The 26,321-nt window shown below is 42.5% G+C and overlaps 1 protein-coding gene across 3 annotated transcripts in view; it reads left to right on the top strand.

The window, feature by feature from the left end:
* SEMA6A (semaphorin 6A) overlaps positions 1-26,321 on the top strand; it is a 131,315-nt gene that overhangs the window by 77,252 nt on the left and 27,742 nt on the right. For 2 of the 3 annotated variants that reach the window (XM_061423005.1, XM_061423003.1), the window contains exons 7-17: positions 3,859-3,949; positions 7,531-7,650; positions 8,349-8,437; positions 9,294-9,511; positions 13,140-13,271; positions 16,274-16,429; positions 17,831-18,007; positions 18,390-18,530; positions 18,617-18,697; positions 21,164-21,222; positions 23,913-23,933. In XM_061423005.1, the coding sequence (XP_061278989.1) occupies positions 3,859-3,949; positions 7,531-7,650; positions 8,349-8,437; positions 9,294-9,511; positions 13,140-13,271; positions 16,274-16,429; positions 17,831-18,007; positions 18,390-18,530; positions 18,617-18,697; positions 21,164-21,222; positions 23,913-23,933 (1,285 nt within the window). Of the gene's footprint in view, positions 1-3,858; positions 3,950-7,530; positions 7,651-8,348; positions 8,438-9,293; positions 9,512-13,139; positions 13,272-16,273; positions 16,430-17,830; positions 18,008-18,389; positions 18,531-18,616; positions 18,698-21,163; positions 21,223-23,912; positions 23,934-24,069; positions 24,121-26,321 lie in introns of all 3 variants that reach the window. The other variant, XM_061423002.1, reaches the window with a different exon arrangement.

The raw sequence follows: 26,321 nt of genomic DNA on the forward strand, positions 1-26,321 counted from the left end.
AGTAAATGATTTTTTTTTAATTTAGTAATCAAGATACATGATATTTTCAATGTGGTATTTTTATAAGTCTAAACTAATGCCAAAAATGTCAAAGTGTTAGTCACTCAGTTGTGTCTGACTCTTTGCAACTTCATGGACTGTAGCCCACCAGGCTCCTCTGTCCATGGAATTCTCCAGGCAAGAATACTGGAGTAGGCAGCCATTCCCTTCTCCAGCAAATCTTCCCAACCCAGGGATCGAACCTGGGTCTCCTGCTTTGCAAGCAGATTCTTTACCATCTGAGCCACCAGGGAAGCAGAGGATGAGATGGTTGGATGGCATCACTGACTCAATAAACATGAGTTTGGGCAAACTCCAGGAGATGGTGAAAGACAGGGAAGCCTAGTATTCTGCAGTCCATGGGGTCACAAAGTTGGACGTGACTTAATGACTGAACAACAACAATGCAAAAAAATACTATCACTAGATATTAAAATTTCACATAATGACAGGAGCTAATTCAGGTGGTAAGAGGCAGCCCATCAAGTCAAACATTCAGCCAGTAACGGTATACTGGAGCTCTGACTTTAATTCTGCCACTTAATATTCCATCCCTGTGTGTCATTGTTTAGGACTCATTAAGATGAATGCTTTGAACAAATCCAAACGAATTCCCTAGCTGGAGACCTATCTCCTATGACAAATTACAGGTTTCCTTGGCACTGTGTTACCCAGCCTGCAAGGGATCCAGCTCCTTCTTCCCGCACGTGTTCCATTCCCCAGGGTGCTCCACCTCTAAGAGGTGCCTTCACCTCCCCCTTGTTCTAGCCACACCTGCTGAGACATGTTCCAGGAGCCCAGGGCCTCTCAGGAACAACAGACAGGATATACCTAGCACAGAGAATGGCAGTGAGAACTCTTGGCATTGCTAAGAAAAGTGTTTTTAGAATCTCTGGGCAGACTGGGACTTTCCCGAGGACATGGGACATAATGTATTTGGGTTCAGAGAAAATGGACAGTCTGTCTCATAAGTGCTTTTTAATCACTAGATCAGGACCAAAGGGTCAAAGCAAAAACAATAGCCAGTCTTCCACTGAAAGACCCAAATCACAGAGTTCAGAAGCATCAAGTGAAACTTTGAAGCAGGACGGTGACAAAATTTTGGTCTCTGCTTCTGCATCATGCCCTGACTTCCACAAGTTTTATAACAGAAGTAAGCTGAATATATTAGAGAGATTAGAGCCCCAAATAAGATTATCCAGGGAAGAATTCTGAAGACTGTCCATTATAAATCTACAACTACACTCCATACCTTTTCCCTCCTGTTTTCTAAACCTCTTGAACTTCTGCACAAGTCAGGCTGGTTCTTAGTGTAATTATCTCTACCCCACGGTGATTTAATTTCCCAGGGGCTGTTGTTAAGTCTGAGATTTGATGACTGCTACAAGGATTAGTTCTTACTTCAGGGAAAGAGGATTTCACCATGGCATTGTCTTGTGTCTGGACCTTTCCAAGTTCACAAACCAATACATTAATTCCTCATTGCTTCCCGCCCGTGACTAGCTATAGCTGTGGCCACTTTTTTAGAAGTAGGTACATTTAAAAAAATATATCCCCCTCATATATTATTGTTTCCCCAGGGGCAGGATTACAGCCTGCAACTGCTTGGGATAACGGCATTTCTGTTGCAAACGAAATATATATATATATATATATATACACACACACACATATATATATGTATAGCAGGTATCGCTCTGAATACTTGTCACAGACTGCAAAGTCTGTCACAGTTCAATAGGAAGTTCTTGTTGGGATAAAATATTAGGAAAAGACTTTCATAAAAATGTGCCGGGGAAGAGTATATTTGCTTTAAAGGGTGTCTAACTTGAACATCTTTCTCCTAAAAATGTATTTTTAACACAACTGCTTCATGTGATTCTCAGCCACAGTTTAAACAAGCATTATGGCTTTGATGGGGGAGATCCCAAAGTGGTTGCACATAGAAAAGGCCTGTCCTATCCTTGAAAAGTTTCTGTGGGTTGAGGGCAAAGAGCACAAATGATTGGACTATACTAGCGACTGCTCAGTAAGGATCTCACGCTTTCCTCCTGGGCAGCAACTCCAGGCACCTTGATTTAAGGTACTTCGATTTTAGTGCTAAAGAGCACTTTACAGATCCCTCCTCAGTGCTGTCTTGGGTTTGTCTTCTTTCCGTTTTCATATATGGAGTCAAACCATGCCACTGCCAGATGATAAACAAAATACCCTAAAACCATAAAGAAGACTGAAATACAGAGGAGTCAGAACATTAGTACTGTGGAAGATATCACTGTTTGGTCTCTGTGATGCTGAGATTTAAATGCTAGGAAGTCCTCATGGTGTCAGAAAGGGAGGGTGGGAGGAACCCCTGAGTTATTGGTCTAGATGGGCCAAGCACTGACAGTTGGCTGATCAACAGAGGTTCATTACCTGCTCACATCATAGTCAAGTGTGGGTCAGTCAGAGAGTTTCTATTCTGAGAGGTTATTCAGAAAGCCAGTTCCATCCTGCTTATATGTCTGCCATCTCCTGCAATCTCTTAGGATCTTGGAATTCTCCACTGGGGATCCAGTGAAGAAGATGGAAAGAGAAGGGAAGAATGTGGACAGAGAGCAAGAGTGGAGGATCTGGGGAGGTTTTCAGGGGCAAGACCTAGAGGCAGGGCAGAGCCTAATACTCACACCCGACTGGCCAGAGCTTAGTCATGTGATCGCACCTGACTGCAAGGGAGGATGGGAAATGTAGTTTAGTGTGATATGGAGGAAAGGGAAATTAATTTGTTGAACAGCTAGTAAGGCTTTACCTCACCTGCAAATACCTATGAGCCAGGTAGGTAACTTGTAAGAGTGAAGCAAGCAGGATGTCAATACAATCTATGGGTAAAGGGGTCTTGGTGCTAGAGACTATATGCCGATCTGAAGAAAATGGCAGGGGTGGCCATTATTCAACTGTACCTTCCTGCCACTTGGCTAAGAAGGGCCTGAACTGACTTACCCACATGTTCAAAAGATGAAAGAAATCCAAGTTTTCATAAGCAATCTGCCTTTTTAAAAGAGAATTAGTTTTCCTTTTTCTTTTTCTGAACATACTCAGATGACCAAACAGGCAGGCTAGTAATAACCTCTAGCATACAGGAACAAGCCTGGGCTGGGCACAAGGAGATGGGAGTCAAGTGGCAACCACACTGCTCATATCCGGGGCCCATGGGAGCCTCTCAGCTTCTGGGCCTCTCTTTCTCATCTCCACAATCTGAGGGTCAGACATGTTTCTGAAGTAGGTGCAAAGGCCACCTGAGCTCTGCTTGCACCTGTGTTTTTGTTCATGCTTGCTGATGCCATACTATTTAGCAGGTAACCTGAGAAAGAATTCCAGAGTCTTCTCCTAGAACTTAACCCAAAAAGGCAAGACTCCTCTGGCAAAACAAAACCAAAACTGAGGTCATTCTCTGTAGAGTTCATGACTTAGCAGATAATTCTAGGGGACAGGGGAATATGTTTTCCTGGTGAATACCTCAGAAATCCCTTTTCCAAGGAGAAAGATGCTTATTTCTCTAGCATTCCAGGAGGATATGGGAATCTCTTTATTGTCATGGTTCTGAGTCAAGCAGACATGACTGATTCTTCTGACTCTCCTAGCTACAGAATCTTGGTCAAGTGACTTAATCTCTCTCAACATCAGCTTCCCCATCTGAAACTAAAAGACTTAACCTTAGAGAGTATTTGAGTATTATTTGCACCAGGCATAAAAATTGCTCAAAAAATTAAGTGCTTTGTACATATTAGTTGCTGTTATTACTGTCAGTTGTTGTTTCTAATTTAGTCCTATTATTTCATTTAGATGGATACTTTGGAGCCTGTGGGTGATGAATTTAGCGGAATGGCCAGATGCCCTTACGATGCCAAACATGCCAATATCGCACTGTTTGCAGGTAAATGACCTGATTTCCTGATTTCTCCTCATTGCATTTGTTTTCATGGGCTCAGCCTGTGGCTCTGGAGGATTTGCAGAGTCACAGTTGTACTTTGATTTTCTGGTGACTACTGTAACTAAGAAAGCCTTTTCCATTTGAAATCATATGGAAATTGTACTTTTGTTTTTTTATTGCTGTTCAGTCACTCAGTTGTCTCCAACTCTTTGCGAACCCGTGGACTGCAACATGCCAGGCTTCCCTGTCCTTTACTATCTCCTGGAGTTTGCTCAAACTCGAGTCCATTGAGTCAGGGATGCCATCCAACCATCTCGTCCTCTGTCGTCCCCTTCTCCTCGGGCCTTCAATCTTTCCCAGCATCAGGGTCATTTCCAATGAGTTGGCTCTTCACATCAAGTGGCCAAAGTATTGGAGCTTCAGCCTGAGCGTCTGTCCTTCCAGTGAATATTCAGGGTAGATTCCTTTAGGATTGACTGGTTTGATCTCCTTGCTTTTTCTTTTTTCTCTCCTCACTTCTTAAGACAAGTCTTTGCCATGCTTACCCATGCTTCTCTGCCTTTAGAAAGAGTAACAACTTTGCACTGAACATGCGACATACTGGTTAGGGCGTGTCTGGGCTGAAGTAATAGAAAATCCCACCTCAAACCCCCAGTGTGAACTGAGTATTTAAGGTGGGGTAGACTTTGGGGTTGCTTTGATTCAACAACTCATTCATCTCATCCAGGACGCAGGTCCTTTTCATTTCTCTGCTCAGTTTTCTTTCTTTCTCTGAGGGAGACTGGCTGTTCTCACAGTCATAGGATGGCTGTTGGGTCTTAATTAGGGCTACATATCCTTTTGTCTGGGCTTCTCAGGTGGCACTAGTGGTAAAGAACTCACATGCCAATGCAGGACACTTAAGAGACATGGGTTTGATCCCTGGGTTTTGAAGATTCCCCTGGAAGAGGGCATGGCAACTGACTCCAGTATTCTAGCCTGGAGAATCCCCTGGACAGAGGAGCCTGGCAGGCTACAGTCCATAAGGTTGCATAGAGTTGGACGTGACTGAAGCAACTTAGCACATAAATGCATCCCCTTGTCTACATATAGAAGGGAGAAGGAAAGAGGCAAAAGGAAGCTTCTATAAGCTCTTTCAGTTACCAGCACATCTTCTCAAATATCATGACCTCATGAGCTTACAGGCCTCTCTGATAAAACTGTAGTGGCCAAAGGGATGATACTGATGATCAGAGGCTGACCAACACTCCCCATTGCTACTCCTTCCTTGCACTGCAAAGGATATAGAATGAAAGCAAATAAGCCATGACTTTCAGATGGGGATTTTTGTGTATGTATGTGGGTGTTTTATTGATAATTAGAAATTTATTTAGGAATTCATTGCCAGCTGTGCTCATTGAGGTGGGTGCAGGGAGAAGTATTGGTATAGGAGCTCCTCCAAAGGTAGAGCATTCCTAGCAAGCAGCCTTGTAAGAAACACAAAGTCATGTAAACCTATTTGTAAGCATGGGCAGGGGCAAGGCCACTAAGAGTGCTTGAGGATTATATTCCTAAGTGCCTAACTTCTACTGCAGCACTTTTCTGACACTTGGAACCTGCATTAGTAATAGAGTAATGGAGGTTGTGGACTGCAGTGGAGAATGTAAATTTAATAAGGAAAAAGAGGCACCCCAAGGTAGAAAGAGGAGAATGAGCAGAGTGTTTTCCGAGGCCACCAACCTTCCAAGAGCAAGCCCCATGAAACCATCCTGTGGCTGCCACTCCTCCTCCCCGGAAGGTGTATCTGAATCCATGTTCACTGAAATGCTTGAAAGCTCTTAAAACTTCCACCATTATAAACAGAAGATACTTGTTGCCCCTGAATAGTTGTCATATTACCTAGAGTGACAAAATAGTACTCTATTTTACGAGTAAAAGTTCTGGCAAGATATCCAGTTTAAAATGTAAAACAAAGAGTATGGAGGAGTGTTCAACAGCAGTAACCACATACCCACACACACACATACCCCCCACTGTCCTCTCCTCCTCAGGTATATCCATATGACCCGGAGCTATGATTCTATAAGAAAAATTGTGATTTTTGCAGACGCATGTGTATCAGTAGAAAGGTTTGCCATCTGCAGCCAAAATCTAATCCAGAAGGTCAACACGTACAGATATATGGCTGCCAATAATGTAGATATGAAGACAGCTCTACCTGAAACTGAGCAAATACCAGTTAAGACCAAAGAAAGTGAAAGTGAAAGAAAGTAAAGTCGCTCAGTCGTGTCCGACTCTTTGCGATCCCATGGACTGTAGTCTACCAGGCTTCTCTGTCCATGGGATTTTCCAGGCAAGAGTACTGGAGTGGGTTGTCACTGCCTTCTCCAGGGGATCTTCCTGACCCAGGGATCGAACCCAGGTCTCCTGCATTGCAGGCAGACGCTTTACCCTCTGAACCACTGGGGACCAAAAGTAGACCTCAAAGACTTTGCTTAGGTATGTTTATTTAAAACAGAACCATATGCTTATCCCACAAGCGTTAGAGCTTAAAGAGAACTGTGATGTATATAAGCCACTTCTGAAGATGCTCTGGAAACCACAATTAATGAAGACAGGTAACCCATTAAAGCTGAGCCAAGGAAGCTATTTATATTTATATTGAATATAATTATTGTTTCCATTTCACCTACACAGATTTTACTATTCCAGAACAGCCCATTTGATTATCTGTGTAAAGAATGCTTGCTAATCCAGGAAAAGAACCACAAATTTTAAGGATTTCATCTTCAATCATCTTGTCTCTCTTTTGCCTTGGATGTATCCTCAAGCAGAAGTCCCAAAGAGTATGAATTCTTAAAGAAAAGTCCAGTTTGAACTCATCATCATCCCTTCCCCCTCTTTATTTTGGCTTCTTGTATATCAGAATGTTCTCAGTTTGAGACTTTGGAAATACTGAAACAAGTATCTCTTAAATGGAAAGCTAGATCAGTAGGAGTTAGTGGCTCTCCTGATTGAGGTAAAGAGGAGCACAGACTCAAAAAGGATACACATACCAATCTTCTTTTTTTTTCTTTTTTTTAATCGGAGTATGATTATATGTAGCAATTTAGTCAGCTCTTTTTTGCTTACAAATCCTCTTTCTTCAACTTCCCTCACTTGCTTAGGCTGCGGACTTTCTTCTGCTTGCACTTAAATTTTTCTGGTGATACAATCAGCGTCTCTCTTTCCCGGGGCTCCTACCTAATCCAGTTTACCACGGTATGGTAGTGGCTGCAGTGTCCAAGGGGCCTTGGCCTTGAGATTTCAGTCAAGGTCCATCTAATGGAGTGAAGCAAACAACATTTTTCATTTACCCTGTTCCCTGAGCTGCTGCTGCTTAGAAATTGCCATGCAATTTCAAAATGAAAAATGTTTCATCTCGTGATCCCAGTTTAAAATGGTTAGGAATGTGGGCCAAGTATTTTCCTAGCGACTCTTGGATTTGTCTCAGTTGTCCTCTTATTTGCCTGATATAGGAAAGCCAGGTGGGGGATGTCTCTATTATTCCCCCGTGCCCACCATCTTGCTCCAACCCTATTCTCCTCTCCTCTTTCTCTTCAAAGATGGAAAACTATACTCTGCTACAGTGACAGACTTCCTTGCCATTGATGCAGTCATCTACCGGAGTCTTGGAGACAGCCCAACCCTACGGACCGTCAAGCATGATTCAAAGTGGTTAAAAGGTGAACAAACAATTAAAAAAAGAAAGGAGGTGTGGTGGGGGAGATGTATATCTTGAAGGAGATTTAGCGTCTGAATGGTCCAGATTGTAGTTTCATTTTAGTAATGGCTTCTTATGGACAGGAAGGTGGAAATTGCATCTCTTGCCCCGAGTTGATTTATTACCTCCCCTTTTCACTTCCCATGAGTTTCTGGAGTATTATCAAAACTACCAACACCACTATAATAGAATACATTACATTCATCTTTCCTGCTTCAAGCTCTCATTTCAAAGTCCCACATAAAACCAACTAAACAAAACACTTCATTCATAGAAGGGAACGGGGAATTAGAGGTGGTGGGGAACAGGAAAAAAGCTGTTCACAACCCGAATGAGTCAAGGTTGACAAGGCAATGTGTACAAAATCTATTCTGTAGTATGAGCCTTGTATTGTAGAAAATAAAATTACAGAGATATGCAAAACTCATTTATTCTTCATTGTTCATTGCAACTGCTTCTGGAAGATTAAATCTGTAGGCTTAAATGCTTTTGGAAATCATTAAGCACTTGCATGTGTGAAGTCACTAGAAACAGTTAGTGTTAACCAAATGTCTAATGGCCCTACGATTTTATTTCATAACATGTCTTTGGTTGCAACTGATTGCAGTTCTTTTAACTCTGTGTGACACGCCCCCAATTAAAGTGCCCATTTGTCCACAGAACCGTATTTTGTCCAAGCGGTAGATTATGGAGACTACATCTACTTCTTCTTTAGGGAAATAGCGGTGGAGTACAACAGCATGGGAAAGGTAAGAGGGGAGGATGCCTTAATATGGGGCCAATGTGGTTATGAATGGCTTTGAAATACAACCATAAATCTAAGGACAAGGTCATCGTTTTGAGAAGCCCCAGCAAAGACTGGTGGAAGTGAAACATTTTGCTTCCTTGAACCCCTATATGCTTTTTCTGATTAGTAACAGAATACAGGGAAACCTCTTAAATACATTGAAAACATAATAAACAGATGAGTTTCAAGTATCTTAAGAAAGATGTGGTTTCCAGGTCTACTCATCAAGTTTTTTTGTTTTGACTTGTTTTAAGCTGAGCTGCTCTACAGAGAGAAAGTAACTATTCAATACCTATAAGCAACCCCAGGGTCTCAACTGTATTCATTGCAAAAAGGCAATAGAAGACTTAGGGGATGTCTATTTCGATTATTTTTTACCAGAGAGTGGATCAAGACCACTGAGTTGGAGGGCACAAATTCAATACCAGGGTGGCTTGCACAGTTATAGGAATTCAGAGCATGAGAGGCAGAGCCCAGAGGCAGCCAGGGAGGATGGCAGAGATGGCGCATACAAAGTACGCTTTTGTTTGAGGAAATAAAAAGCTAAGCAGTCTGTATGGAAATGAGTGTATGTGCCTGGGAGCTGATCCCCTGAAGGATTTATAGTTCTGTATTAAATGCCACAGCCTTATCTTTCAAAACATGCTGTTCCAATGCTGAGTTTTTCCCTTTTTTTTTTTTTTTTGCCACTGATTTTAGAAACACAGGATTAAATTAAGCATCTTGTTCTGTTTCTATTTTTCTAAGAAAGGTAAATTCTACCAAGATCTCCATGAAAAGTAAGTGCATTTTGTCTTCTCCGTGTTTTCCCCCTGCAGGTAGTTTTCCCAAGGGTGGCTCAGGTTTGTAAGAATGACATGGGAGGGTCTCAGAGAGTGCTGGAGAAGCAGTGGACTTCTTTCCTGAAGGCTCGCCTCAATTGCTCCGTTCCCGGGGACTCCCATTTTTATTTCAACATCCTGCAGGCAGTTACCGATGTGATTCATATTCATGGCCGTGATGTTGTCCTGGCAACCTTCTCCACACCTTATAACAGGTAACCATGTCCTGGCGGTGCGGACTTCATCGGTCCTTCCCGGCTTCCTTTTCCCAAGGGGTTCTTGTCTAATACACAAGATTTGCAACTGATGGAAACACTGCCATTCACTATAACTGTAACGCTCAGTTTCAATCCCTCTACTTATCTTGAAAAGTGAATACCGTTGCCTTCTTTTTACACTTGAGGAAACCGAGTTCAATTATACTCTCTGGTCCAGGTAGTCCACAGATAGAAGCAGCAGCTTTGGCATTCAAGAATGTTCCTCTTTTCTAGGTCACCTAACCTTTTATTTGACTTTTAATATTTCTATGATTAGATCAGTAATTTTTGAAAAATACTGGATATGTATTAAAATGCTACAGGGTGAAATTTAGGAAGTAGATGAGTCCATCTTGCATCCCACCTGGTTATCATACTGTTTGAGGAACCAGAATCCCAACCACAGCACCACTGTCTGATTCTGGAGGGGTTTATTGAGGATTTAGGCTTCATCAATAAACCTCAATAAAAGGAGTTAGTGGTTCAGTACTAAAGAATCCACCTGCAATGCAAGTGATGCAGGTTTGATCCCTGGGCCTGGAAGATCCCTTGGAGAAAGAAATGGCAACCCACTCCAGTATTCTTGCCTGGGAAATCCCATGGACAGAGGACCCTAGTGGCCTACAGTCCATGGGGTCACAAGAGATGGACATGACTGAGCGACACCACCACCACCTCCATTGAGGATTTACAAGTCATCAAACATTGTACTGAGAAATACTGAGTCTCAGCCCATTCATTCCTATTTTTGTATTTATTTAAGCTAAGACACTGAGCTATCAAATGACACACTAAAAACTGTCCCTGGAGCAGTGGACACATGTGGAGACTAACGCATAGAGGAAGAGGGACGCTGTGTTCCCTGGTACTCGGCTCTCCCAGCCCTAGCACTGTCCTGTGGAAATGATCTTCACTCTGGCCGTGGCCAAGAAATTGAAGTACATGTACTAGACTATGTACAATTCTGCCTGTTCTCTCTGATCTTCTGCTCAATCTTCTGATCTTCAAGACAATACACTGTCTTGTTTTGGATTATACTTTTTACAAAGACTTTGAAGAACCTGGTGAATGGCTAGATGATAGGAACATACATGATGAGACTGGAGGACAGCAGCTAGGAAAAAATGCCCAAGAACTGGGTAAAGTCCACAACAGAGCAAGCTGAAAGATGAAATAACGTTCCTCAATTATACAGAGGGCGAGAATCGAGCATCCCCCATTGAAGACATAAGAAAACATAAACCTGTATTGCAGCAAGTATTTAGTTAGGTTTAAGTAAGTTGTGACCATTTTTAGACTTGAGAATTTTTAGACTTGAGAATAGAAAAGATGTAAAAATTCAGGCCTTAACTGCTTGTACTTTGGAACCCATGTATCTAGGAGTGTTGAAAAAGAAGACTGTTCTGGAACATAGGAATGTAAGTGCCAGTGGAATTTCAGAGCACATTTCTAATTTTTTTTTAATGTTTTTTGAGAAAATGAGTTACGTTGTGATTATAACAAAGTAGGAGATTCCTAAATATTACACAAACTCCATTTAAAGAATTTTCTTTAAAGGTCCCTAGGAGACATTCAATAAGTGCATGCTAATGCAGTCTCAGAAACCATATTTGGTCAGTAAGATCAGAAAATGGCAAAAGTATGCAGACCAGTCTTCATCTATAAATGATAGTCCCTCTCTGATTACTCCCTCTGGTTTCATCCCTTTCCACCCCATTCTCCACACATTCCCACTCCATCATGTCAGGTTGTCTCAAATCCTTTAGGGGCTCCTCTTGCCCTGAAGATAAAGCCCAGCTCCCTTGTTGGCATGGCATGGAAGCCCATCATGGTCAGCTCCTCCTCCAGTGCAGAGGGTTGACTGAACCACTCACACCCTGCTGTCTTGCCCAGCCTGCTCCCCGAACCTGTCTGCTTGCCCACTGAGCCCCTGGGCATGCTCCAAGGCTCAGTTCCAATCACATTCCCTGGAACTCTGCATGTGCCTTTCATATATACTGCCTTTACCAGATGGTCTTGGAAAAGTTGCTGTTGTTATTATTATTATCACTGCTGTTGTTGCTTGCTGCCACACTGAATTATGAATCAGCTGAGAGCACGATTTGTTATTTACTGAGCATTCACTGCTTGAGATTGGGGATTCCATAAATATATGTTGAATGAACAGAAGATGGGAATAAAGGGAGGGGATAAAGTAGGGAAGAAAAAAGAAAGGATTTTACACATGATTCTAACATTAGGAAGATTATAAACCCTAGGGTATCTTTAGCAATTATGAAGTGCCTCATAAAATACTTCCAAATTTATCCTATTTTTCTTAATATTTAAAGTAAATGTGTACACCTCTTTTAGGAGAGCAAGATGTGAAAAGAGTCTTACAAAATTAAATAATGTTAGGGGCGCTAAAGTTTCAAAACAAATGGAGATCACTGTCTTATTATAGACTTAATATTGTGAATAATACACACATACACACACACACACGCTACATACTTTAAAATTCATCCTGCCACTCTGTTTTAAATAAGCTTTCTAATCCTCCCCCATTTCTCACTTTCTTAGTAATACTTCAATAATTATTTTGTGAAATTAAAGGTGGCATAAAATTCTCCTAATCATACATGGAGTGTTTTCCATAGCTTTTCGACATGTGCAAAATCCAGGCCAAATCATTCTCTCTGCCCTGTATGAAGCTGATGCTGCCAAGCGCCTGTGTCTTGCCCTGGGTGCTTCTGTGTGCAGTGACCCACTATCTCAAAGCCTGATTCAAACTGTTGGCCAGCCAGTGCCTGAAATTTATTTGATCAAAATCAAGGAACAACCATAGAAACAAACACAGGTTCAAGTAGTGTACCTAGATGAATGAATAATTCATGTCTTCTCACCATTGATGAAAAACAACCCCAAAGTCCTTCCAGGAGTGCCAGGCAAGAATGTAATTATAGGTAGAGATTACTGATGTTATTATTTAGCACTTAATCGAGCATTTTATTTGCAAAGCATTGGTGCTTTAGAGATTTAAACTGTTTAGTCTTATGCAAATAAACAGGAAGTAAAATTGGCAGTGTCCAGTGATTAACATAAAATATGTTTGGGTTCCTCACACATACATTCTCACTACTGACGTCCTTGACTTGAGGAGCCAAATTCAGAGAAGGAATATGTGGACAGCAGGGACACTTTTACTTCAAACTTTTACCAATATCAGAGATGCAGAATGTTGTCCAAACATTTTATCTTTGGTTTAAAGACTGGTAATTAATTTCAGGGAATTCATGAAACTTGAAAATTACCAGGTCAACCATTCCTCCTTTATAAACAAAAGCAGTGCCAGACACAAGACCAAAAAAGGGTTTTTTCCCCTATGATTTTGCTTTAACTAGCCCTTTCTTTAAGACCAGTGAGGCAAATCTGATTCACTGGAACAGTCTCCTTATGCACTAGGGTCCCTTACATTTATACTGTTCAGAGTATGAACACTAAATTTCAACTGCCAGCACTAGGGAAGTTTCTTTGGTGTATGTTTTCCAAACTGCATGCGGAACTGTTGCATAAGTAACACTTTGTATGAAATGTCCCATCGCAGCATCCCTGGATCTGCAGTGTGTGCCTATGACATGCATGACATCGCCAATGTCTTTACTGGGAGATTCAAAGAACAGAAGTCTCCAGATTCCACATGGACACCAGTTCCTGATGAACGCGTGCCTAAGCCCAGGTACGTGCCCATGTTTATCAGGCTCTTTTAAATTTCCAGAAGTGGTGCAGTTAGCTCCCATGATGAGTATCTTGGGCTTCCCAGGTGGCACTAGTGGTAAAGAACTCTCCTGCCAATGCAGGAGACATAAGAGACATGGGTTCGATCCCTGGTTGGGGAAGATCCCCTGGAGGAGGGCATGGCAACTCACTCCAGTATTCTTGTCTGGAGAATCCCATAGACAAAGGAGCCCAGAGGACTGCAGTCCACAGGGCCACAGAGAGTCAGACACAACTGAAGCAACTTAGCACACACGCAATGAGCATCTTATCAACTGCACACCAGGGCCTTCCATGTGGGCAGATACAAATGCCAACACAAAAGAAAGGCCTATGAGGCCATTTACCTTCATTCCTTTAGCCAAAACGCCAAATTACCCAAGTTATATTCAAAACAGTGACTCTCTAGTCTTTCACTTAGACTATATATCTGTGGATTATCCACTGTAATCCTTGGATGACAGGAGCCATCTGCCCCAGCAGCCCCAGTGGTCTATAGCTGAGGAAACTGAGGCCCAGAGAGGTACAGAGTGTGTTGTGCAAGCTCACCGATCTGGGGAGATGACTTCCACCACTCCTCCCTGCTTCCCTTCAGTTTCACGGAGACCCATGTCTTTCAGCCTTAATAAAATGTAAAATATAAACAGTGTTCGCTGGATTCTGTGACTAGACTGAATCACAGCTAATCCTGAGCTAAGGGCAGGTAGGGATCAGCAGGTGCAGTGGGCCATTATTAGGATGTCTCTGGTCTGAGGGTTCTAGTCTGTTTGGGGTCTGGATATACCGTGGGTTCCCTCGTCCTCAAAACATGCCCCAAAAGTGCCTTTATGGGGAACCTATTGTCCAGAGACAATCTAGAGACTTTTGGTCCTGTGTAATTTCCATCAAATCTACACACTAAACCAGTCCAATACTTTGTCCACCTGATATGAACAGCCAACTCATTGGAAAAGACCATGATGCTGGGAAATATTGAGAGCAGGATAAGGGGGCAACAGAGGATGGGATAGTTGGATGGCATCACTGACTCAACAGATGTGAGTTTGAGCAAACTCCAGGAGATGGTGAAGGACAGAGAAGCCTAGCATGCTTGCAGTCTGTGGGGTCACAAAGAGTCGGACACAACTGAGTGACTGAACAACAAACCAGTTCATTCATTTCTCTAACTGGGACAGGATGAAACCCTCTCCCAGCCCTGTGCCTGCCCTCTTTATGTTTCACACGCGGCATACCTCCCTTTGTTGCTCAGTCACTCAGTCGTGTCTGACTCCTACAGCATTTGAAACCTACATTATGAATATACAGAAACATACCTGTGTGTTAGCTTCCTCCACTTAATCTGTGGAAGGAAACCCAATGTCTTTTAAACTTTTTTGGTTTCCAACTCTTTCCTCCAACATCCAATTCCATCCCCCCAAAAGTACCTAACCCAATTCACTGAATTGAACAACCTTAGATAATATGAATCACTGTACCCAGGGCAGAAACCCCTATGATCCATCCTTTTTCATCCCCTGAACTATCTGGTATGTGCCTTCTCTGTTACTAAAGGAGAACAGGCTAATTGTAAAAAACATACTCTGGCAACCTCAGGCGAATTCTCAAAGGCTCTAAGTCAGATGGATTCTCTAAAGGAGTGTTGACTACCTTCCAGGCAAGCAGGACGCATACTTTAAGTGACTTTCCACTGGTCATCGTTCCGCACGCTGGCCTGTCTCTCTTACAGACAGCAGGATGCTTTCCCTGGCTGGCTGGGTTAGTGCCATGAAAGCATGTGCCCAGGGCTAGATCCTGCCAGTGCTGTCAGGGTCCACTTTTCCCTCCTGCACCAGAGGGGCAGCCAGGAGTCTGGACAAGACTGGCGCTAATGTCTCCCTGATCTGACTTTGCTGAGATGTCCCTTGACTCCTGAAACCATGTCATTTCTTCTAGAAACCAATCTTCAGTGTCATTGTTCAGCGTGTTTTAAAATGACTTTTCAGACAAGAATTTCAGTGTAATTGGCTTTTCATGCCTACCCAAATCAAATGAAAGCAATAAAAAACAAAAGGTTCCCTGACCTCCTGGTAATGAGAATGGGTTATACTGAGTCTAGCAGGTAGGTTCAATGGTAAAGAATCCACCTGCCAAGCAGGAGATGCAGGAGGGTTATACTGAGTCTAGCAGGTAGGTTCAGTGGTAAAGAATCCACCTGCCAAGCAGGAGATGCAGGAGGGTTATACTGAGTCTAGCAGGTAGGTTCAGTGGTAAAGAATCCACCTGCCAAGCAGGAGATGCAGGAGGGTTATACTGAGTCTAGCAGGTAGGTTCAGTGGTAAAGAATCCACCTGCCAAGCAGGAGATGCAGGTTCAGTCCCTGAGTTGGGAAGATCCCCTGGAGGAGGAAATGGCAACCCATTCCAGTATTCTTGTCTGATAAACCCCATGGACAGAGGAGCCTGGTGGCCTACAATCCGTGGGGTCACAAAAGAGACGGACACGGCTTAGCAACTAAACCACCACAAAGCAGGTTTCATAAGGCCAGCAACTTTCTGAACACCTTTGTTTTCTACATTTGTGAAAAAGTCAGCCCAGTTGTCTCCTTCTGTGGAACAAATGCCTCCAGAACTCCTAGCAGGGTTTTAAGACAGGCAGAGCAGTCCCAGGGACGTGCAAACGTCTCACTTGTTTCGAAACTCTCACTTGTTTCGAGTTCCATCACTGTGTGGTTTGTTTGTGTTTCTGGCGGGGAAACCCGGCTCCTCTCAGCCAAGGCTGAACCGTCCTGGCTCGGGCTTCTCTATGGAGCGCGGAGGCGGCCCCGAGGCAATCTAAGCATATTTTTTGGTGGCATTATGCATTGTTCAGCTTCCTATTCTCAGCCTCCAATCTATTCTCCCTCATGCGAGTTGCATAGAGAAGCAGTTCATTCAAAGAATTTGCCATAAAGCGTGATAGAAGCTCACTCCCTTTGTTTCTTTGTAGGCCAGGCTGCTGCGCCGGCTCCACCTCCTTAGAAAAATACACCACCTCCAATGAATTTCCTGACGACACCTTGAATTTCATCAAAACGCACCCGCTCATGGATGAGGCCGTGCCATCCATCATCAACAGGCCATGGTTCCTAAGGACGATGGTCAGGTGGGTGTCAGGCAAACCGCATCCTTACTGGATTTCCCCTGTTCCCGCCCATGATCATTGGACCTGTCATTGGTGGATCATGATTTGAAGTGCCACGAACCCCTTCTGTCATCCTGGCCCGGGTTCAGTTCTGAAGTCCTGGGCAGTTGGGTGGATGCCACCAAACCCCCATAACCACATTCCCAGTGAAAACACAGTTCAGAGAGTTTCAGGCTAACTGGACCCAGACCAACAATTAGAGGAAGCAAAGATGTCTCCTTTACCTTAGCTGGTTAATTCCACGTGTGTTCAAGTAGAGGAGCGTGAAGAGAGTCAGTCAATGGATGTACACACCTGTTTGTTTGCTGTGGTTGCAAAACATACTGCAGATTCCATCTGAGCACTGTCTCTGAATTGTTAGCTGTCACAGCAGGCCTCCTTGACAGCTCAAACAGTAAAGAATCTGTCTACAGTGCAGGAGAACTGGGTTCAATCCCTGGGTCAGGAAGACCCACTGGAGAAGGGCATGGCAACCCACTCCAGTATTCTTGCCTGGAGAATCCCATGGACAAAGGAGCCTGGCAGGCTACAGTCCATGGGGTCGCAAAGAGTCAGACACCACTGAAGCAACTTGGCACGCACAAAATACTATAATGGTTCTTGCCCATAAGATGGAAACCATGGTACATAACTTGCAGAAGAGTCCATGTTTTCCCGTTCCTGCCACACTGCTTAAAGAGAAAAGGGTTTCCATGGACTGTTGAACTGCTCTGGGATTTTAGAGAAGATGCCATGTAAGACTTACCTAAAAGGCTGATAAGGACTAACGCTCTTTACCTTTGGCTTTAAATGAATTTTGTTTGGCTTATATACCCTTTTATTTATTAACAGTGCCATTCGCACTCTACCCCTTCCCCCCTATCCTTCAGAATTCTCAGCCCCTCTGTACACAATCCAAAATCTTCCCAACCTGACGTTTTGTTGACAAGTCTTGGCACCTCAGAGGAAGATGTGGAAAAATGGTAGCCAGGGCTTTTCTTTTCAGTATTCAGTGAAGCGTTAGTGGTTAGTGCGAAATATTCAATGAGTTCACTTATTTCTTCTCCTCTTCATAGGAGACATCAGTCTCTCCTCATTGCTCATGGAAGGGATAATTGCTGAGTGGTTTCAGATGGTATGGCTACGTATTTATTATGTAACTTGGCCTCTGCACATACATACCTCTTTCCTCCCCTTGGAGCCATACTAATGCTCTACATATGGAAATAAAGGAGCAGAACAGCTTGAGAGCATTATTTATATGCATATATTTTTCTTGAGGTTCTTACTAGAAAGCTCGATCGCAATTGTTTGAAGTGGAAAAGGGGGACACGTTAATGAAAGACCAACAAAGATGTAAAAACTGTGATCCTGTCATTTTAGATACCGCCTGACCAAAATCGCGGTGGACACCGCTGCTGGCCCGTATCAGAACCACACTGTGGTTTTCCTGGGATCGGAGAAGGGAATCATCTTGAAGTTCTTGGCCAGGACAGGAAACAGTGGTTTCCTAAATGACAGCCTTTTCCTGGAGGAGATGAGCGTTTACAATCCTGAAAAGTGCGTGGAATGTTTGGTTCTTTTCCTAGTACTTATTTGTCACGTTATTATCTTTTCCATTCAGAGAAAGCATGGTAGACTTAGATTTTATGCATTTTAGGTGACTTTTAGCATTATTTGTAAAAATCCTTTCATACATTAAAAGCATTATTTCCTCCTTGCTGCTAATGTGTGCGTTTATACAGGTAAACACATATATTGTGTATTTATGTGTATGTATGTGGGTGCACACATAAGGATCCATTTCTTCTTCAGTTAGATCGGATGAAGAGACCTAATCTCATAGGCTGGGGGCGGGGAGGTGGCAGGTGGTGGCAGGAAGAAAAGAACTAACCCAAGAAAGACTACGAATGCCTTAGACTATCCTGCCTTAAAAATGTAGGTGCAGCTATGACGGAGTAGAAGACAAGAGGATCATGGGCATGCAGCTGGACAAAGCCAGCAGCTCCCTGTATGTTGCATTCTCCACTTGTGTGATCAAGGTTCCCCTTGGCCGGTGTGAGCGGCATGGCAAGTGTAAAAAGTACGTATTTGCCTCATTGATCATCGGATGTTCACGGTGCTTAGGGAAGAGTCCTAGGTAAGCTTACAGTCATTCTCTTCCTGCAGAACCTGTATTGCTTCCAGAGACCCCTACTGTGGGTGGGTAAAGGAAGCAGGTGCCTGTGCCCATCTGTCGCCCAGCAGCAGGTAAGGAGCCCGAGGCATGGGAGAGTTTAAAGTGGCCTAAACGTAGGCTTGATTATGCTCACACACAGCACTGCCGCTCGGCCTTCTGTGCACATACCTCATCATTGTGCCTGCCGGCCGTTCTCCTTCCTTTCCCCATTTCATAGAATACCCCAACATCATACGTGGCAGACTTCCAATTGATTAATCATCTATCCTCAGACTGAGTAAAAACAGAGAAAAACAACACAGTGGACTTTAAGTATTCCCTGAGGAGAGGGATAAGAGGGTATATGCCTTGATCATCACAGTACAAGAACGGCAGAGAAAGGGAGCAAGAGGGTACCGATTAGGTTAGTGATGTGGCCTGTCCCAGCCATAGCAAAACTGGCTCCTGTAATTGACCATCCAGGGCTGAGAAGAAACTGCAGGGCATTTGTTAATAAGCAATGCCTTTGTGCTGCAAGCATGTGTACACATCCAATAAACCTTTCTCCCGCACCACAGAACAGCTGACCCTATTCCTCATTAGGGAGTCAATCAATTCTTGGCATTTCTCCAGCAGATCAGCTAGATCAAGCCAGTCTACCACGCATGTGATTTTGGTGCTGAGAATTGTTACCCTGACTTCCAGTGCTTGGATGGTGTCAGTTCAAAGGCTTTATGCTTTTACTTCTGTGGATTTGAAATCCAAAATAACATTTGGAGAAATATTCAGTGCATGTCCTCGACAGGTTATGGCATTTCAAGGAAGATGCCAGATGCCAGCACAGTTCTTTCGTAGTCATTTCTTCACTTCCCCCAATCCACCAGGCAAAAGGAATTGTCCTCCCAACACAATGGGAGAGCCCCCTCTCCCATTTGAGAATACCAAGTTAAACAGATAGAAGGACAGCTGATTGACCACCACCTGCATAATTTGAGGGAAAGTATTCCCATAACAGAGCTGATGAAAACTGTAAAGTCTGACCTGGAAATCTGGCTAATGCAAAGGGTTGACTCACCATGCAGTATTAGATCAGCTTTGCAAGTAGCAATATTGACAGACTACAGGGTGAGAGCTTTATAGCTTTTCACGGGGACCTTGAAGTGAAGGAGGAAGGATCACAGAAGTGCACAGTGAGGGAAGCTGAGAAATGGCCTATCTCCTTTCTTTAGTCAAGGTGTAACAAAGGTAATAAGACTGAATTTTAAGAATCATTTTTAAGTCAGCATGAGAACTCAACTGTTCAAAACATGTGCAACTCTCCTTGGAACGTGGCCTCAGGACCGGGTGAATCCTGGCTTTCATTACAGCTAGAAATCTTTATCCTTTGAGGCTGAATTTGATTTTTGACACAGCATAAAAACACTAGAAATGAACACGGCAGATTATTAGATCAAGGTGTGACTGTCAAAGTAGTTTTCCGAGATGGCTCATAAATAAACTCTGAAGGCAGTTGCAAAATCAGAGTTTTGAGTATGTTGCAGAAAGAAGAGCAGAGTTCCCCCCCAAAAAAACAAGACTTCTTTGGACTGTTCCAGTGTGTTTATTTAAAAATCAAATTAGATACTATTAAGATCAGTTCTTTTGGGGTATAGAGTTTATGCAGCCCAAAGGTGACCTGCTGCTGCTGCTAAGTCCCTTAGTCGTGTCCGACTCTGTGTGACCCATAGACAGCAGCCCACCAGGCTTCCCTGTCCCTGGGATTCTCCAGGCAAGAACACTGGAGTGGGTTGCCATTTCCTTCTCCCATGCATGAAAGTAAAAAGTGAAAGTGAAGTCGCTCAGTCATGTCCGACTCTTAGCGACCCCATGGACTGCAGTCTACCAGGCTCCTCCGTCTATGGATTTTCCAGGCAAGAGTACTGGACTGGGGTGCCATTGCCTTCTCCAAAAGTGACCTAGTGGACTTGAAAGAAGAGTGAACCTGTAGAGGAGCATGACAGCAATACTCCTGAAGACTGGATGTGGGGCCAGGTGTGAACAAAATACCCACATAGTCTCAGCAAAACACACCACCGTGTTCTGTGTCCTTTCAGAGGCCCACTTATAGCCACCAACCGCTGTGAACACTTTGCTATACAAAGTTATTTCTAAACAAAGAAATAGATAAAGGTCTAGGAAGGCAAGAGTTGGGGTGAAAGAGAAAGGGAGAGAGGAAAATGCTTCTGGATGTTGGTTAACATTTAAACTTTTCAGATGTTTCAAAAATGCTCAGGGCATTAGCAGCAAAGAGTGATATAGGTAATCCACAAACTTGTTTACCCCCTGAATAAAACCTGAATTGACTGCCCAAACCATGGCTTCTCCTTGGAGATTCACAAAGGACTCATTTCTATAAACTTCGGAGATAAATTTTCAAGCTGTTTTATCTACTTCTTTTTATACCTGGCACTCAGTTTTTCAAACTGTGTTAGTTGCTTTAGTGAAATTTAAGATGCATGCTGGAATAAAGACTCATATCATTGAATCTGTTTCTATCTTCTCCTTCCTTCCTTTTGAAGACTGACTTTTGAACAGGACATAGAGCGTGGCAATACCGATGGCCTGGGGGATTGTCACAGTAAGTGGAGTTTTTTTATCCATGCTTGTTTTGGGATATTTAGTCGATAAAAAATGCTTTTATAGAATGGCCTAGAAACATGACCCCACATGTGAAATTGAGTGCAGCTGCCTCTAAAACATGCAAAAATAACATAAATCACCTTCTAAATATCAGAGAAAATAGTGTCTTTTGAAGCCAGAGTTGTCAGTGCTGTTGCTGAAAATGCTGGCACCTAGCTCGTTATCATAAATGCGAAACAAATTCACTCTTGAGGATGAACCTGTAGCAGCACAGTCAGCTGTATCAGCATTTCCACTTAAAAACCAGTTTTACCAAGACAACACTGTAAAGCAATTTTCCTCCAATTAAAGAATAAAAAACTATTTTAAAAAAAGCCAAAACACCACTAGTCTTGTTGTCTGTAAAAATACAATATTGGCATAGTCTTTAGACAAATGATTAAAAAGGTTGATCACTGAACTCTGTTTTTTTAGTTGAATGGGACTATTTTCTTGAACATATCGATGAACAAAAGTAATTATTTTTTAATTAGACTTACATTTATTACCATTTGCAATAAAAACAAATATTCAGAAAGAACACACTAAGTACAAAGTGATTCAAAATACCCTTTTTATAAGAACTGACCTACTATGCTAAATCTCAGGGTGCATTTCAAAAGTTATTCAGTTCAGTCGCTCAGTCAGGTTCAACTCTTTGTGACCCCATGACCTGCAGCACACCAGGCCTCCCTGTCCATCACCAACTCCCAGAGTTTACCCAAACTCATATCCATTGAGTCAGTGATGCCATCCAACCATCTCATCTTGTCATCCCCTTCTCCTCCCGCCTTCAATCTTTCCCAGCATCAGGGTCTTTTCAAATGAGTCAGCTCTTCGCATCAGGTGGCCAGAGTATTGGAGTTTCAGCTTCAACATCAGTCCTTCCAGTGAACACTCAGGACTGATCTCCTTTAGGATGGACTGGTTGGATGTTAATATTTTAGTTAGAACTTTATATAAAGGATCCTAGTCAAAACTCTGCCCAGCTGTTCAGTGATCTGATTAATATCCATATTCTCTTGAAAATGCTTTATTAACACTAATTTAGAGAATAATGCCATACCCTTGAAAAATGTTTAGTTTGCCATGTTTCAAAACGTTATACGTGATGAATTTTCAAGAAGCCTGTATTCAGAATGGCACCAGAAATAGCTCCTAGGGGAATGAAACTGTATTACTTCTGATACTTGATTCGATAATGAAAATCATGGATATAACTCTCCATCTTTGAGCCATGAGTCCTGAAATGACAGACTCTAAGGTGCCATTTAATACCTTTTCTGGAGAAGAGACATAATTAAATAAAGAGGGCTACAGACAGCCTCATTTCCAAATTCTTGGTCATATATATTTTTGGTTTGCAAATATATATTGGCAAAAGCTCCTTCCTTTGTCTTTTTCTTACTACGTCCTCACACACAACATCTGAATTAAGAAGTAGACATAGGAGACAGTGGCATCACCGAAAGATCTGTTAGGTGTGTACAGCGAAACAATGTGATGTTTAACTGGTGGACCTTAGTCAAGTTGGCGCTTTCCAGTGCCATTTTTAGGGAAGCAGGCTTTGGTCTGTATGTGTATCTATGTGAGTGAACTTAATTAGCTGACGTCAGTGAATATTTTCTTCATATTTTTATGAGTTGATGATAAAGGCATCTGTAGAAAAAACAGGGGTATCGATATGGATTGAATAGGTGCACACATGAAATGTGGGGACGTGTTACGGGCTCTCTGAGGCGTCAACGTTCACAGGTTCACACCGCACCCGGGTCCCAGGGCGGGGCTCAGGGCAGGCCTTCAGGTCCGAGGCCGGAGATTCACCCTTCGGTCTCGTGTTCCCCATAACCTGACACGCATTCCCATTGAGGCATATAGGGTGCCTGCTCCAGGCAGGGTAGTGACTTTTCCAGTGCTGTCTCTCGTCCTGGGCGCTCACTGGAGCACGACTACTTCTGTTAGTTGTTACCTAGTCACATAGGCATTCACAGGACTTAGACATCTGGTGCACGGTGACTCTCGCACAGAAGTTTCAGGGGAAATGAGGAAACCATAAAGAGCCAGTATCAGAGGCTGAGGAGCAGGCTGAGTGACCCAGTGACATGACCCAGATACACAGCACATATATGCATGCGTGCATGCACACAAACAGGATGGTGTCTCTATGTGTGATTTTCATTTTTGTTCATTTCCTAACTTAAACCCCTGCTGAGGTCAGAACATTGTGATATCGGACAGTTCCTCACAGGACAGTTGGGAGGATGAAATGAGAGAGACTATAAAGAACAATTGCTTCAGAAGTGTGGTCCAGAAGTGACTCATCTTATCCATGTACAAGTCCCTCCTGCTGGAGCAGGGCTTATGTATAATCGCAGTTACCCTTCTCTGCACTCACGCTTGCTTTTTCTCTGCCTCTTGGCAACAAAGGCATGACTTTGAGGAAGCCCACTTGGTAAAGAGACACAGGGATATGAAACTGAACCAAATATGAAGCATCTTCCGTAACCAGCAGAAACTAAAAAGCACTTTCTTAGTCTAGGCCTTGTGTGTTAGCGCAGCTCTGTATCAGCTCATTCCCACTGGTTACAAAAGTCACATTGAGCAGAGTGTTAAACGTTAAGTAACTCACTCCTCCCTTTTGTCTTTCAGATTCCTTCGTGGCACTGAATGGTAAGGAAGATGTTACTGATAATTTAATAGCAATGGAAATCTATTTGTGAAATCCTATTTCACTAACCCTCTTGAGTATTTCCGAATCTTATGTTTCTTTTTCAATTAACTTTTAAATTCTCATTATTTTTTATAGACATTTCAACTCCTCTACCAGATCATGAAATGTCTTACAACACAGTATATGGTCAGTTTATGGTTTTGCTTTGTTTTCTTATTCTTCGAGCCACTCATCCTGTGGTAGTTTCGAGTTTTCATTCCTAAACATCATGGACCAGATCCTTTGCTACTTCAGGGCCCCAATTCACTAAAATTATTCATAGCTTTCCTGATGCTTCAAAAATTTCTCTTCATATATGAGACAACTGACGTGTGAGAATGAGTCTTACATTTTTAATCCACATAACATGAAATATGCCAACCTTAGGGAATTTGGTGAATGCATTTAATGAGTTCTTGAGGGAGAAGAAATTGCTTTTGGACATAAGTACATCCAAGATAAAAGAACAGTGCTTATAAGTAATAGGCCACAGCTCCTTACCTGATAGATGGTACCATTCCTCAAAATGCTGACTTTCAGAACAACATCCTCTGCAGGAAAACCCATACAGAATGGAGATACCAAGTTCTTAACAGGCAAAACTTTACAATATAGCCATCAAAATTTAATCATACATGGAGTATGAATTTGTAGACCTATCATCAGTGATTATTTCTTTAAATGTATATAAGGAAGAGTTACGCAGTCGAAATCATGTGCAAACAGGATCTATCCCATTGTTCCTCCTCTGAAATACAGACAGTACACTAAATAAAGCCCGTAAGTCCATAAACAGATATTCTGAGCTCTTTATAAGGAAAGTTAATATGTAGTTGAAATGTTCCAGTTCTTTTTCTCAAAGCTTCCCCAAATGTTTATTAAGGTAAACTATTCATGTGGGGTTTTTTTTAAAGATAATGAACAGCACATATGTAATGGCAAATTTAAGCTTCTGTATTATAATGGGGACTACAAATTTCATTGCTATGCAGACATTTTATCAGTTTTATGTTTTGAAATACATAACAGTAACAGCTCCAGGTCAGTCTTTCAATGTCAAGGTAGGTAACAGAGGAAGAGAACAAAAGAAAGGAAAGAAAAAAGAGGGAGGAAAAGAAAGCAAGGTAGATTTAGGATTCAGAAAAACAGCTCCTAATGGCTACAAATGTGTTTAACAGCTCTGTGGAAACTGTCACTCCTGTGTCTAACTAGCATCAATAAAACGCCTCTTTGAAAGTCGTAAAGTTTATCTTATAAATGGCGGCTGTACAGATACAGAAAACAACACCCAGTCTCTCCTGTCATGAAGTGAGGCAGTGTGGAGTCAGTGAGCCCACTGAATTCATCCACCTTTAACCTTCTCTCATCTCCGATTCAAGCCAGAATACTGAACTCCAGCAACTGGGAGAAACATTCCTCAGGAGGCGAGTGTCATGTAGCTCAGTGTGCCCTTCAGAAAGAGAACCCAGTTAGCATCTGCTCTTTTCAATATCATACTTTGCAATCATTTCCTGTAATTGAATAATATTTATCAGATATTGAGAAATTCAGGTCTTAAATCTACTTGAACCAGCAGCCTCCCCAGCATTCATCAGTCGGACTAAGGCCAACTTTAACTCCCAGGTAGTTTCTCATATAGATAGAATAATTAAAGCATGGGAAGCTCTTGATGAATAAAAAGTACTCTTCGATTTATGGACCCCTCTTCCTGCCTTTACAAAAGGAAAGGAACTTATTAATTCCTCCACATTAACACTTTAAAGGACAATCCCCATTCGCTCCATCAGTGGTTTCTGTGATGACACTAAGAAGAGTTGGAATTTTCCTTTCAGCTAATAATTCTGTTCAGTTCAGGCCCAGTCTCTCCGGTGTAAAGTGGTTAGATGATTAACTGACCATCAAAATGAGGGCTGGTTCAGTCAGTACTTACAAAAGCACAGGAGACTTTCTTTACACCAACTACTGCAAAAGATGCTTATTTTGGAGCTAATAAACCTAGAAGAGATTTAATTCATTCATTTGCAGATAGCTGCTTGGGGCCTACTATGTGCCAGGCACTGGACTAGCTACTCTTTTTGTACCATCAAAAAAAAAAACAACAAATAGCTGTTTTCATGAGCCCAGATATAAACAAGGAAGCCAACCCCAAAGTCCAAGGTGCACCCACTGTGTCTAGCCATGTCCTTTACATGTCCCATAACACTGAAGCTCCGTGGCTGAGTACAGACTCATAGAGTGACCCACAGCACAAGAACTGCCTAACTCTGAAAAAAAGAATCATTCAATAACCCATGCAAACTCTGCATGGTAGAAGCTCTCTGCAATACCAAGTACATATATAAGAACCC

Source organism: Bos javanicus, chromosome 7 (genome assembly GCF_032452875.1).
Source record: "Bos javanicus breed banteng chromosome 7, ARS-OSU_banteng_1.0, whole genome shotgun sequence".
Lineage (NCBI taxonomy): Eukaryota > Metazoa > Chordata > Mammalia > Artiodactyla > Bovidae > Bos > Bos javanicus.